The sequence below is a fragment of the Fusarium fujikuroi genome, chromosome FFUJ_chr06 (assembly GCF_900079805.1).
Source record: "Fusarium fujikuroi IMI 58289 draft genome, chromosome FFUJ_chr06".
Lineage (NCBI taxonomy): Eukaryota > Fungi > Ascomycota > Sordariomycetes > Hypocreales > Nectriaceae > Fusarium > Fusarium fujikuroi.
The window spans coordinates 1,694,433-1,709,878 of record NC_036627.1 but is presented as its reverse complement, the minus strand read 5'-3'; the positions used below and the strand labels follow the sequence as shown (position 1 = coordinate 1,709,878).

The following is a 15,446-nucleotide window of genomic DNA, read 5'->3' as shown; positions in this document are numbered from 1 at the left end:
AATCTTCTTTAAGAATTACCGATTAGTAGCCTATAATGCCTTAAGATAATAAACTAGATAGTATAATAGTAATAAAGAATGCTAAACTTATAATTAACTAGATAATAAATAAGAAATAAGGTATCTTTAAGCAGTAAAGACTTAATTTTTAGTAATAGAAATATAGAATTTTAAAGTCTATATCTTAAAAATGTATAATTTTAGTGCTATATTTAAGAAATCTAGAATATATCTAATACTTATTTAAGATATTAAAAGTATATCTTTAGTGTATTCTATATATTATCTAGGCATTTAAGTAGTATTTAATCTAGATCTTAAGTTCTTAAGGCATATCTAGGCTAATCTATCTCCCTTAAGTCTAGACTTTACCTTTCTTATCCTAGCAAAATGCTAATTATCTAAGGGCTGTCTTTCCTATATACTAACTAATTATTTAATTCTAGTCCCCTATCTATAGTCCTTAAGGCACTTTTATTTAGTGTCTTTTCCCTATTTTAGTTACAGTTTGTATTTCTCCCTTAAGTCTATAGGATTCTATATTAAATTTATCCTCCTTTTTTATTATAATTAAATATATATTTATAGAGTTTATAGGCTTTATTCTATACTGGTATTATTCCTTTTATTATTTTTTATAAAGGTAATATTTTATCTTTTTATATTATTACTTATTTTTTTCTTCTCTGCTAAAAGTATAATGCCGCAAAATGCTTTTAGCGTTAATAACTCTACTTTTTATATTTTAGTTACCCCTAAATTAAGGCTCCTAAGATCTCTATTAATTAATCTAAGATTAATTAATTAATTTATAGGTATCTTTCTTACCTTTAAGAAGCCCTTTAAGCTATACCTTAAAGTGCATTTTTAGTTCCCTATATAGGTTTAGTATTAGGTTTAATATACCTAAATCCTCTTTATCCTTATTGCTATTACTGGTCTTATTTTTTAAGTTAGTAATCAGGTTAGCTAATAGCATTAACCTAGTTACTTTCCTCTTAATATAATTAGCCAGTTCTATACCTAAGGCACTAAAAACCAGGTCTTATAGAAGCTTAACACTTATCCTTTCCTCCTTTAGCTCTAGGTCTTTCTTATAGGTCTATTAACTATCCTTATCCTTAATAAACTTCTAAAGTTAATCCCTATATATTAACTTATTTAATAGCCTTAATATATTAGGCTCTTAAAGTAAGTAATAGTTAGCTCCTAAATAGTACTTAATAATATAAAAGGGACTATTCTATTTCTTAGTTATCTTATACTTAACCGATATATTGTTTACTTATAGTATATTATATTTAAGAATAAGGTCTTTAACTCTTAATGGCCAATATTATACCTTATACTAAAGCTCTTTATTCCTTAAGGCTAAAGCCTTTTTCTAGTATTTAATAACCTTTACTTTAGCTTTCTCTATATCTACTTCTTTTATCTATAGGATATAAATTTATGCCTTAAGCCTCTCTTTTAGTATATAAACCTTATTTTAATTAATTAATTACTAAATAGGGTATTTAACCTTTAGGGGGTATATAGGCTCCTAGCTATATATCAGGTAAAAAGGTAAAAATCTATAGGATCCTTTTATAGCTATCTATTTAGTAAATAGAGTATATTTAAGGTTATCTACCTAGGCATATTTCCCTTTATGCTTAAGCTTCTCTAGGACCTTTTTAAATATATAGTAACTATACTTATTTAGGCTATTAGCTTTAGGGTTATATAGTAAGGTTTTAATAGTCTTTACTTTATACTGCTAAAAGACCTATAGCAATTCTTTCTTTATTTTTAGGCCTCTATTTATTACTGCAATTATTATTATCTTAAATTATAAGATTAGTCCCTTAACGAATTTAGCTATTGCTTTTACTAATAAGGCTTTTAGTGGCTTAACTTTAATCTATTCTATTAGATTATATTAGGCCTTAAGTAAATACTTATACCTTTAGTTATTTAGTATATACTAAGTGTTAAAATAGACCTTAATAAAGGGATTACCTAATGCAGTATAATAGATTATTTCCTATAGTCTTTTAAGGTAATACTTTTAATAAGTTTTATATAACCTAACTGTAGCAGTAATATCCCCCTAAAGGTTCTTCTAGAAGTACCTCTTCTAAATTAAGTTAATAGTAATATTATATCCTTTATAGCTATATCCCTTATAGTACTACCTAATTACTTCCTTTTAGATTGCAAGGTCCTCTTTAATTAGTATAGGCTACTTCTATTCTTAATATATATACTTCTAGAGCTAACAGTTATAAATAAAGAACTTCTTACTCTAGCTCCTTAAAGTATAGTACTAAAAGTCTGCTATAACTGGCGGCCTTTATAAGGTTAATAGGTAACAGGCTAAGCATTTAGACTTTAGTAAATAGTTTCTATTAAAGATTTTAGGCAATCTATTAATCTTAACTGTATTAAGGTAAAGGTTAATAAAGTCCTTAATATCCTCCTTAACCTTAATATCTAACTAATTAAATAGTCTAGCTTACTTATATAATAGTCTATTAGTAACCCCGTTCTTTAGTCCTAGTATATACTAAACTTTAAAGTTAAAGAGAAGCAGGTAGCTAATCTATTATAAGATTAATAACCTAGATATATTATTTACTTTCTTATTTAATTAATATACTAATACTTATATATTAGTCTTAAGGGTAAACTTAATACTATATATTATCCCTTTTAACCTTTAAAATATATATAATGCTGCTTAATACTCTCTCTTTATTGCATTATATATAGACTTAGCCTTATTCTATAACCCTAACTTAAATTATATTAAATAGTATTTCCCTTTAATAACTTATATTAGTGTAATGCCTTAACTAGTTAAGCTTATATTAACTATAAGGATTACCTTCCTTGCCTCTTTAGTATAGTTAAGGGTAATTAGTAAAGGTAGTTAAGTGATTTTCTCTTTTAGAATATCTATTGCCTCTTATTCTAGCTGGCCTTATAAGAACTTAATATCCTTTTAAAGCAGCTTAATAAGGGGTTTAGCAATTTAGGTAAAGTAATAGATTTATTACCTATAGTATTTAGTAATCCCTAAAAATAACTATATCTCTTCTATATTAATATATTTCTTTTATTCTATAATCTTAATTACCTTAATATTATTAAGTGCCTTTTTATATATACTATAGAGGTATTTTACTATAATTATTATCTTTTAGTAGAACTAGGACTTTCCTCCTATAATAGTGCATTCTAATAGCTTAATATTAAGGAAAACCTTATTAATATTAATTAGGTATTTAAAAATATACCTCCTTATACTTAAGGTAACTTATTCTTTATTATAGATAGTAGTTAGCCCCTTAATGTAGATATTATTAAGGAAAGCTCTATAGACCTCTAGAATAAGGTCTCTAAAGATATAGATAATATTTCTTATAAATTAGGCCATTAAGTTTATCGCTCCTTAAGGTAAATTATATATCTTTAATAGCCCTATTGGTATATTAAATATAGTTATATCCTGGCTCTTTTTATTAAGAGGAAATTAATTATATCCTAAGAAGAAGTCTAGTAGTAAAATAATCTTATATATAGTAAAATCTGCTAAAAACTTATCTATATATAGTGGCAATAAGCTATCCCTTATAGTTACCTTATTTATTAAAGTTATAGAATTAATTAAGCAGAAATTACTATCCTTTTTAATAATTAAAAATTAAGCATTTTAATAGGCACTATAGGATTCCTTTAATACTCTATATATAAGTTGCTCCTTTAATAGCTTAATAACTACTGCCTTATAACCCTTAAGTATTAAGATATCTCTTACTTACTATACTTTATATAGAACTACCTTTAGGATTTATAGAGAAGTAATAATTAAATCTAGCTACCTGCACTTTAAGAAGTCTTATATTAAGGCTGCCTCCTAATTATATATTACCTTAAGGAATATATTTAGTTCTATATCTATTAGTATACTATTTACCTAATCCTTTAGTGCTAAAAGCCTTTTTCCTTTTAGCTAGTAACCTTATTTAATCTTAGAGAACTTAAGGGTAATTTACTTAATATACTTTACTGCTATATTTAGTATATCTTTAATCTTAGCCTACTTCTTCTCCTTTTAGAAGGGATTACTATTTAGAATAAAACTATCTAAAGGTATATTATCTATAGAATAGATCTTTACCCCCTTTTATTTATATATTATATTAACTTTAATATTAGCTACCTTTCTATCTTTACTTATATCCTATTTTTCTTCCTTTCTTTCCTTAATAGCTCTATTTATATACTGCCTAATCTTATTAAAAGTAGCTCTAAAGACCTCTTTATATTGCTTTATCCCTTCTCTAGCAATTAACTTAATAACCTTATCTATAGACTTATAGCTTATTGCCCTAACTAATAATAGGATATTATCCTCTTTTAAGCCTAATATATCCTTAACTCCTAGCTTAGTAATAAAGTTAATATTTATTTTAAACTAATTAATCTTTTAGTTTTAGTTTATATTAACTTTTACTTAATTAATTTTACTATAGAAGTAATAAACTTTATATTACCTAGCTAGTAGATTAATAGTATTAATCTATTTTACAGTAAATAATTAAATATTATTTATATTAATCTTATAAAAGGCATTCTTAAAATAAAAGATACTATTACTTTAGTTAGAGTAATAAAGAACTACTAAAAGACTTAAATATTTGCTAAATATATCTTAGCCTCTATTTAGCCTATTATCTTAAGCTTATTACCTATATAGAATATTATTATAGCTTTAATATTAATTATCTTTAGCTTGCAGTCCTTTATAACTTTCTTAGAGATAATATTCCCTTTAGATCTAGTGTTAACTATAGCTTCTATAATATAACTATTTGGGTTATTAAGCCTAACTATAATTCTAGGCAGCTCCTGCCTCTATACTATTAACCTATTGCCATTCTAAAGGTAGAGGTTTAAGTTAAGGTTATTTACTATTAAATCCTTTAGTTCCTTATTATTAGTTAGCTGTAGCATTATATCTAGGTTAATAGTTTAGACTATTTATTAAGTTTTATAAGAAGTGCCTTTATTCTTAATAACTATATATTCCTCTTTTATTAACTTTTATTTTTTATTACTTTAAATATACCTATCTAACTAATTAATTATATCTTTACTGCCAGTCTTAAAGTAAATAGCATTAATATTAATGCTAATCTTTAATATTTTTTTTATTAAATCCTAGTAGTTCTTTTTATAGTTTTAATTTATAAATTAAATTATATTTATAAGGATTAAGGTAGTTTAGGAAGTGCTTTAGTCAGTTTTTATATCCTTAACTGTCTAGTATAAGACCTTAATAATGCCATTTACTATATCCTCTATTTCTTTAGTAATCTCTTTACCTAGCTATAAGTTAAGCACTACTGCATTAGAGATAATTAGTTTGATTTTCTTAAAATAGATATCTGCCTTTATTTAGGTATAAATTTAGTTTTAGTAAGCCTTAGGATTATTTAATCTTTTAGGTCCCTTCTTCTGCCTAAAAAGACTAAAACTCCTTAAGTCCTTCTCTATAGTTTACCTCTTTAGGATTTCTATAGCCTAAACCTCCTCTTTATCTTTAATATAAACTTACTTTCTAGCATTTATATTTATATTAATATTAGAAATTTAAATCTTAAAGGGCCTAGGTTCCTAATTATTTAGTATTATATTTAGGTATTTATTAAATATAATAAAATTTATTTAGGTTAATTTAATATTTTAAGGCTAAGTGTTATTATATATTCTATTTATAATATCTGCTAGTAAGTAGGTATTGCCGCCAGGGTGGGCATATAGGAGTTTATAGGGATTAAGATTAGGCTTTTTATTTAGATATTCCTAGATAGCATTTAAGACCTTTCTTTCTATATTCTAACTGATTTTTATATTATTATATATAGTTATATGCTTAGCATTTCTATAGAGAAAGGACTTAAGAAAGTGCAGGATTTAAATATAGATTAGTTTTTTAATACTAAAATTGGCTTTTACCTTATAAATTAGGTAGCTTAAAACTGGCTTTTTATAATAACCTATCTAGGCTATACCACTTAATGCATTATAATTAGCTATACTATTCTTTCTATTAAACTCTAGATTATAGTACCCTTCTAGAAAGTGGCCCTTTTTAATGTAATACTAATATAAATACTATTAGCCTTAGTCAGTATAGTTTACATTAATATATATATTAAATTCTTCTTCTATCTAATTAGTTAGGTCTATAGCTATTAAGTATATTTAGATAGTTATATATTAAGGCTAGCTTATTATCTAGTTTATAAGCCTTTTATCTATCTATACTTAAAGTATCTTAAATATCTTCTTAATCTTATTTTCTGCCTCTTTAGCTAAGTTAACTTATATCTCCTTAAATAAGGCAATTAACTTATCTATTAAGATATTTACTATAGACTTTTAGTCTTTCTTTAAGATTATTTTAGTAGGTACTTTTATTACTGCCCTTAGCTTTAGGATTTCTTAAGCCTAATCTTAAAGCCCATCTTTCTTATTTTCTTTAAGGTATTAATAATTCTTAGCTTTAGTAATCTTATTACTAATAATTAATTTAATTATTTAGGTAAGTTAGCTATAAGGTATATTTTATATATTATCCTACCCTTTTTTATATTATAGAGAGACTTTATCTAAAATATCTTAATAAATTATATTAAGGATATTTTTAGACTAAGTAGTTATTAATTTATATTCCTTTTTAAGTTTTTTAAACTTAAACTAATAGCAGGTTAACTATCTAATTATTTAAAAGTAGTTATTAGGAAGCCATTTCTAATTAAGTTTCCTAAGCCTAGCTTTAGGGCTACTTATAGCTATATTATCTTTAGCTATAAAGATCTCCTTTAGGTTCTTCTTGGCTTCCTTTTAAGTATATCCTTTACAGGCATAATAGATATTACCTATAAGAGACTTTATAATAAGGGTCTTAAGGGTTATAGTGCATTTCTTTAGTAGGATATTAGCGTTATCTATATAACGCTTAAAGTAATAGAGATACTCTATAATATTCTCCCTAAAAAAGGTCTCTTTATATAGAGAAACTTAATTAATAATAGTATACCCTCTATATTACTTATAGAGTGCTTTAATAAGGGTATAGAATTAGTTATTAGTTATAGTAGGGGCTATAGTTATACTGCTGGCTTAAGTCAGCAGAATTATAGGCTCTATAGATTAAATTCCTATATCCTTAAAGGTTAAAGCGGTATTAAATAAGCTTATTATAGTAAATATTAATTAATTAATTAGTTTAGAATATCTTTATAAGTTTTCTATAAATACCTCCTTTCTATAAGGGGTTAAGGGAGTATCCCTTTTATCCATCCTCTATAAAACTATTATCTTAATTATTATTATAATAGCCAGGTCTTTTATAAGGGTCTAGAATACTGCTAATATAAAAATATCTTATAGCACTACTCTTAAAGACCTTTTAATTAGATAATTCTAAAAGGTATCTTACTGGAATTCTAGGGTACTACTAATCTTAGCCTCTTTAAGGGAAATAGCTCTTTAAGTCTTAGTCTTAATATAAAGACCTTAAAAAACTTTATTCTTAAGGTAGGTATCCCTTAAGGATACTATAGCTATATTATAGTGCTATTAGGTTAAGGCTATTCCCTTCTATTTATTAAAATGTAAAATCCTTATCCTATAAAATAAAGGCATAAAATAATCTTAGTTTTATAATTATAGTATTGCCCTTTATATTTATAAGATATTTAATATTATTGCTTTTAGCTTAAAAACTAAAGGATCTATTACTATCTGTAGCTCTTATAAATAAGTTATTATTTTATTGTTATTATTATTATAGCCTTTTACCTTATATCTTCTCGTTTTAATGCCTTCTTTCTTTAATATATCTATAACTTTTAGCAGTATAAAAGTGCCTTTCTTTCTATTTAATTAGTTAATTTTAAAATCCCTTTAGGCAGTAACTATTAATAAAGAGGATTTTCTAGGTTTTAGGAATTAATTTAAAGGTAAAGAGTAATAATAAGGAAAAGACTGTAAGAAGATAATAATTTCTAATAGCCTTAATTATAAGCTAAGTGCATATAGCCATAAAGGTTTAATTAAGATAGGGTCTTTATTATTAGATAGGTAATTAAGTAATTAGTTTAATAATATTAAATATAAAGATAAAAAGTGTAAAATTCAGTCTAAAAAGGTATACTAAAACTAAGATATTGAGGGGAATCTATTCCTTTATGTCTGTCACTATAGACAGCCTTCTAACCCCACCAACAAGGCTAGACCTCTTACCCTGGAATGCTCATCATAACCGTCACAATATAACTAACACTAACTATATAATAAAGACTAAAAAACTAAAAACCCTTAGCTAAATTACTTAAAAATACAAAAAGGCTTAGCAGTACCTTAATAATAGGCAGGAGTAAATTAGCTAGAATAATTAATAGAAGTAATGCCAGTAAAAGCAATTAAAACATTAGAAATAAAGTTATCTAAATACTTATTAAGTAAAGTATAAAAAGCTAGCTTAGCTTTAAATATAGATAGAAATTTATTATAAGTCCCCTTACTCTTAATAGAGATATCCTTATAGGTATTTAGGCAAAAGATTGCTAAATAAAAGCAGGTTATAGTAGAGATATTATAGGTATAAAGAGGCATTATAAAGGCAATTTAAGTAGATATTTTCTTAAAAGTAAGTTTAATACTACCTTAAAAATAAATTAGTTAAAAAGTTAGAAAAGCCTTAATAAAAAATATATAAAAATAAGGCATTAAAGTGCCTAAAGGTCTTAAAAAGATATAATATTTTAAGACTAAATTATAGCAGCTAGAATATTACTATTACTAAAGGCAGGGTTATATATACAGTTAGTAATTACTTATTAAGCCATACTGTAAGACTTAATTGTAATATAGGCCTGCTAGACTTAAATAGAATTAAATTCTTTATTAATAAAATAATCCTAAAGGTACTTAATTGCTAGATAGTAAGCCTAAATTGCATTAAAATACTTATAAAAAACCGGCAAAATGTTAGTAAAGATTTAATAATTAAGATAAAGAAATATATATAGAGCTATACTTCTTTTAGTTATTAGTATAGAAAATATAATACTTTAGTAAGAGGCTAGTGCAGTATTAAAAAGAGAGATTGCAGTAAATATTATAGATATAGTAAAAATATAAGATTTTACTAGAGGACTAATTAATTAGCTAAACCTCTAAATTATAGATAAACTTTTAGAGAATATTTATATAAGAGTTAATATAGGATATAGTAATAAAATTATTAAAAATTATAACTAAAGAATTTTAAAGATAAGTAAATAAAATATTAATAAAAGCTTATTAAAAATTAATAATTTTAGTAAGGTAAAAAAATATAAATATTAAAATCTAATTATTAAGATAATATAAGTATAGATTACCCTATAATAGTTTATTAATATCTTGCTAAAGTAATATAATATAATACTTAAATCTTTAAAACTAGTATATTATTATTAAAATTATTATATACTAAAGAGGGATATTAAATTAGGAGAATAAAATAATTATTTATATTTAGGTAAAACCTTAATAAGATGCTGGAAATTAAGGGATTTAAATATAGAATTTTCTCTCTTTTAGAAAAAAGATAATATATAAATTTTTCCAATATACTGCACAAGCTTATAGAAAAGCAATAAGATTAAATTTATAATGCCATTATAACTAATCTATATATAACTATATAAAATTTACTTAATTCTATTAATAATATAGTTAAATTACAGTCTTTTTAATACCTTTTATATAAGATAAATAAGAGAAAATAGATACAGAAAAAACAAGTTACTCTAATACCACTATAGGCTTATAAGAGGCTCTAATAGGCCATAATATATTAAGGCATCAATTAAAGGCATATAAAATAAAGTAATAAATATATAGTGCACTGCAGTTAGGGCTTAAGACCTATTTAGACCTTCTTATTGCCTTATAAAGCTCTTTATATATAAGATATAAGGGAGGTAAGGAGGTAAGGTGCCATTTAGTAGATATTCTAGGCTGCCTTTAGTTATAATTCTTATATACTATTAGTGCCTCTTATTAGTAATATTAATGCTATTAATATATATTATCTTTATTTCTATATCTTACCTTAATTTCTCTAAGCTGGCAATATCTTTATATATAATAATATATCTATATATACCGCCTAGATCGTTAAAGCCCTCCTAAAAGAGCTTCAGGTTAAGCTGATAACTTAGCTGCCATATTTGCCTAATTTAAACCCTATAGAGAATCTATAGGCGCTAATAAAGGTAGAGATATATTAATTATATCTAGAACTAACTTATATAAAGAATACAGTTACTATATAATATACCCTAGTTTTAGCTATAATAGAAGCTTAAAATAGTCTTTAAGATATAATATTAAAGAACCTTTACAATATAATATTAAACTGCATTACAGCTATAATTGCTGCAAAGGGTTAATATATAAAGTATTAAGCCTATTTATAGTCACTTTAAAAGGTCGAAAATATAAGCTTAAAGCAGTATTATAATAATCTCCCGTTCCGGTTAGACGCCCCTTTCGGTACCTTAAGGGGTCTTTATACTTTTTGCCCCCCACTGGATCTGCCCTCTGGTGTACCAGGATGCTACCTACCTACAGGCCCTGTCGACACCACGGCTGGATGGCACGTTGAGACTTTTGATGTTGTCTCAATAACTCCTGGCAGCCACATTCTCGGCGTTGTTTTCCGCGGCGGAGGCTAGCGGGTAAGTCGATACCCTTGTGATCCCAGATGAGGTCTGTTGAACCGCTGATTGAATTGGTGCTTGATTGAGGTTATTTTTGCTATTCTGGCTAACTTGAAAAGCGGGGTAATTTAGTCACATAACCTTCTCTATAGGGAAATGAGGTTCCTTATCAGATAACGCACTGCCTCTTATCTTAGTGGGTTTAACATACCCCCCCAGATTTGCCAAATTTGGCTGATCTGAAGTTGCGTTTAATTAGAATGAAAACGAGTAGTCTTTGGAGGAAAACAAAGGTCCCTTCCTGAAAACGATACTCGTTTTAGGAAAATGAGAGTCGTTTTAAGAAAATGAGGTGTCCTTTCGTTATCTTGTACTCGTAGCCGGTCATTCCACTTTGAGTCTTGGTCGGTAGGTTTCCCAGATGAATTTCCAGAATTTTGAAAATGAGGTTTGATGGTGATTCAGGCTGGCGGTGTCTGGCACTGGCAGCTCAGAGAATAATAACCATACTGTTGCCCCATGATTCATTGCCTTAGTAAGCAAATGCAGCTCGTAGAAATGAATCTTATCTCTTGTTGTGAATTTCCTTCTCTTCTTTTCTCTTCAAGCTTCACCACCATCAATCGGTATGTGATATCTGCGCGCGCGCTGCGCTTGCGCTTCGCCATTTTGCTTTCTTTGAAAGGAGCCTCGTTACTGACTTTTGAGCAGCATTTCCAGATATATATTCTCCCGTGTCGCTTTTTCTTCTCCGTGCTCCGTTTCGCGATGCCTGACGATCCAGAAGGTTCGTCGGAGCTCTCCGACCCTCCCTCGTCCTCTGAGGAGGAGAGAGATGAAAACGCACCTCCGTAAGTATCAACGCAGTTCGTTTCATGGTTTCGAGGTGCTAAACATTTGATTTAGTCGTCGTCGCCGTGGTCCCTCGTCTCGCAAGCTCCGTAAGGCCCGCGAGAAGAAGCAGAAGGCTGCTGCTGCCGCAGCAAAACAAGTGTAAGTTTTCGAGCTTTGTTTTCAGGTTACGACTTGCGAATTAGTGCTAGCGATGCTGTTGAGAGATTTCCGCCCTGCCTTCCTTGCTTGAACAGTGCGACCGGTGGTCGCAGCGATGGGATTTGTTATGCTGTTCCTGGGCAACGTCGCTACGAGCGTTGCGTTGAGGGTGGCTCCTGCAAGAAGATGTACGAGTCTTGTTTCCTGGTTTTGACTCTCGTTTTCCTAACTTATTTGTATAGTCCCAAGCCTGCCTTGCCTGTCGCTCTCTACTTTCTCGACTACTGCCGCGCCCACCCCGGTCCTACCAAGGACCTTGAAAAAGTAAGCTGGCGCTTTGTTTTCTACTTTTGAGACTCTTTCTGACTTAGGTGATTTTGTAGGACGAGCAGAAGATCAAGGAGAAGCGCCGCATTGCGGCTAAGGTTATCCTCGATGGTATCGCCGACAACACCTTTCCTGATAAGCACGACATTCGCCTTCGCGAGGCGGGGGTGAACTTGGGTTAAGCGTTTCGTTTTTGTGTTTCGGGGCTCGTTTTCGTCGCGGCGCTAGGCGCCGTAGGTATTGCCTTCGGGCATTTCATGAATTGAACGTCTTTTCGGGGAAATGCCTCTCATTTCCTTTCTTTGTGAACTTGTGAATTTTTGTAAAACTTGAGACAGTCTATTTCCTTCAAGGTAAATTTGTGACGTTGTGGTTACTCTGTCAGTCTTCTGTAAGAAGTGTCGTTTCCCGAAAATGAGTTTCGTTTCCCGAAAAGGACCTTCATTTTCCTAAGAGGACTCTTGTTTTCCTAAATTTTCAACTCCTCTAGGATTTCCTCAATCGTTCTTTCCGCAGTAACCTTTTCTCTCCTCATTCGGATTTTCTCTTCAATATTCACAAGTCCAAATTGCTTGCAGCTTTCCTTTTGTGAGTGGCCCTGGAGTGCTTTGGTCATCCCGTCTGCAATCAATTCTGAACTTTGTTTATACTGAAGAGATAGGGTCTTTTGTTTTAGTTGTTCGCGCAGCCAATGGTTGTGTACATCCACATGCTTCAGTTTCGTCTTTAATTTTTGTAGTGGATTCTTCAAGAGGCCGATCGTTTGTTTATTGTCACAAAACAGTTGGAGATCGATCTGTCGAGTTTTTGAGCAGAGGACGAGGTGCATTTGGTCAATTGGCAGCTCGAGTTGTAGTCCTTGGAGGAGCCTTTTCTGAAATAGACCTTCCTTTGCTGCTTGTGAGAGTGCCAATAGCTCCGCTTCAGTTGTTGATGTCGTTACAGTGTCTTGTTTATTGGCTCGCCATCCTATTAGACCTCCGAAGAGTTTCATTGCATAGCCTTGAGAGCTTTTGCGGTCTAGGGAATTGTCTGCAAAAGATGCGTCACTGTGAACGTCGAACCCCTCTCCGGGACCAAACTCCAATGCATAGAAACGAGTGTCGTTTAGGTAATTGAAAACTCGATTCACCGCCTCCACATGTTTTTCGCTTGGGTTGGTCATAAAACGTGCCAGTCTTGATACTGCAAATGCGATGTCCGGCCGAGTAATTACACTGGCGTAGAGCAGTGACCCTATGGCCCTTCGATACCAGGCAGTTGTCTTGTAGCTGGCGGTGCCTTCATTAGGGAGGAGTTCTTCTTTTGACATTGGAGACGCGTTTGGCGTTTTTGAAGTGCTCTGTTCGCATATCTTTTCCACGTATGAGATTTGAGTTACCCAGATGTGCCTTGAGCTTCGATCTCGAATGATTTCCATTCCAAGGAACCATTGAAGCTCTTTTCCTCCAGTAAGTGTATACTTTCGTTGGAGTTGCTCAATAGCCTGAGAGGCACTCTTCTCATCTTCTCTCTTATATGCAAATACTATGTCGTCTACGTAGAAGAACATAAGGATATTCTCCTTCCGATAGCAACATGGTTCATTTGGGACTTGATTCCAGCCTTGAGCCTCGAGGGTATCTCCGAGGTCCATTTGCCACAAAAGAGGTGCGATGCGCAGACCGTAAAGTGCTTTGTGTAGGAGCAGTATTCGATCCTGTTTCTCACCACTCCGGTAACCGGGTGGCAGCTTCATGAATACATTGCTTTGCAGTTTTGCATTTACAAACGCATTCACTGCATCGTACTGCAGGAGCTCTAGGTCATATTTTGCAGCAATTGCTATAAGCGTCCTGAATGACTTTCCAGCAAGGGTAGCAGCATATGTATCATCTGTGCTTGACTTATACTGTTGGTCTCCTCGAACTACAAGCCTTGCCTTGCATTTTCGCAGGTACCCATGTTTGTCAAACTTATATGTGAAGACCCACATACAGTCAAGTACTTGCGAGTCTCCAATTCGGGGATCAAGCCTCGAAATCTCTGACCATGATCGCATCTGCTTATGACTCTCCAGATGGTCCTTTTGCGCTTGTTTGAACTCCTCCTCGAACCGGTGACCGGTGAGACTTCCAAAAGAGCTTGGAGCCGGTGGCAGATTCCTCCGATGGAGTCTCTCCTTGTCTGGAACGAGGTTCATATGGCTCTTTTGCGCTTCCCATCTGGGCTTCAGTCTTCCGCGGATGTATCTGCTCCTCGTTGCCTTTGTTATCAGCTTTCCTTCTTGCTTTGCAATTGGTACAGCCATTGTTCCGGCGTTGAAGGCTTGATTGAGGATTTTCAGGTCCACGTCAAGTCCTTCTTTTCTTGCAGGTGACTGTATTCCAATTTGTGCTAAGAAGCTTGAAAATGGGCTTTCTGGAGGAGTAGGTAAGAGCTCGAATCGAGCTTGAGTGTACTTTGTACCATCGTCTTCTTGATCCTCTGTTGGCTCTGCCTCTTCTGTAGGCAAGTCGTCAATCAGATTTTCGAGAGTCGATTCTTGGCTTTCAAGCTCGTCTGGGCCCTGAACAGGTTCCAAGACCTGATCGATTTGCTCAGTGTTCATAAGTGATTGCAATCTCACTTGTAATTCTTCTAGGGTTTCTTCCCCGATCGTTTCTGTCACCTGTAACTCGTTAGCGCTGAAGAATTCTTCCTCATTAAAGATAGCATCTCTAGTGATATATATCTTATTAGTCAGGGGGTTCCAGATCCGAAAGATGTTTTGTGAGTTATATCCCACAAGGTATCCGATCCACGCTTTTGGGTTTGTTCTTGATTGTAGGCGTTTATCCTTCTGCTGAGCTGACTTTGTCATCGCAAAGGCTTTGCATCCAATCATTTTCATATGCCCAATACGAGGTTGGATGTAGTTTTGCGAGCTTTGAATCGCAGAAAAGAAGCTTTCGTACGGAGTCTTCCATTGAAGTCCTTGTTTTGGGGTTCGATTCAGGAGATAGACTGCGGTGCGCATAATTTCAGGCCATAGGCCAGAGGGTAATTTGCTGTCGATAATGAGTAACCGCACTTTTTCTTTCACTACCCCCCCAGAACGCTCGCCAGAGCCGTTCTGTTGTTGTGTGCGTGGTGCACTTTCTTCCACTTGGATACCCTTGTTTTCGAGCCATGCGCGGGTCAATCCGCCTTTTCGCAGCTCGTTATCTGTTTCGATGATTCGTAGTTTGATGTTGTACATTGTTTCAAGCATCTGGGTAAAGTGTTTTAGCATTGACAGAAGGTTCTCATCATATCGATTGGTGAAATAATAGTCCCAACAGAGACCTGATTGACGATCTGTAATTATTCCGCATGACGAGTACTGGTGTAATCCTG

At 31.4% G+C, this 15,446-nt stretch overlaps 2 protein-coding genes; one reads left to right on the top strand and one right to left on the bottom strand.

Annotated features, from left to right (window-relative positions):
- Nucleotides 1–11,537: 11,537 nt before the first annotated feature.
- FFUJ_05882 (uncharacterized protein) lies at nt 11,538–12,271 on the top strand (the record flags this gene model as incomplete). XM_023579144.1 has 4 exons in its annotated part: nt 11,538–11,620; nt 11,676–11,762; nt 12,005–12,086; nt 12,146–12,271. 4 exons carry the CDS (start codon nt 11,538–11,540, stop codon nt 12,269–12,271), a joined length of 378 nt encoding a protein of 125 aa, XP_023432034.1.
- Nucleotides 12,272–12,558: 287 nt separating this feature from the next.
- Nucleotides 12,559–15,309, bottom strand: FFUJ_05881 (probable retrotransposon HobS hobase; the record flags this gene model as incomplete). The annotated part of the gene is made up of 1 exon (XM_023579143.1): nt 12,559–15,309. The coding sequence occupies one exon, from the start codon at nt 15,307–15,309 to the stop codon at nt 12,559–12,561; it is 2,751 nt and encodes a 916-aa protein (XP_023432824.1).
- Nucleotides 15,310–15,446: the final 137 nt, after the last annotated feature.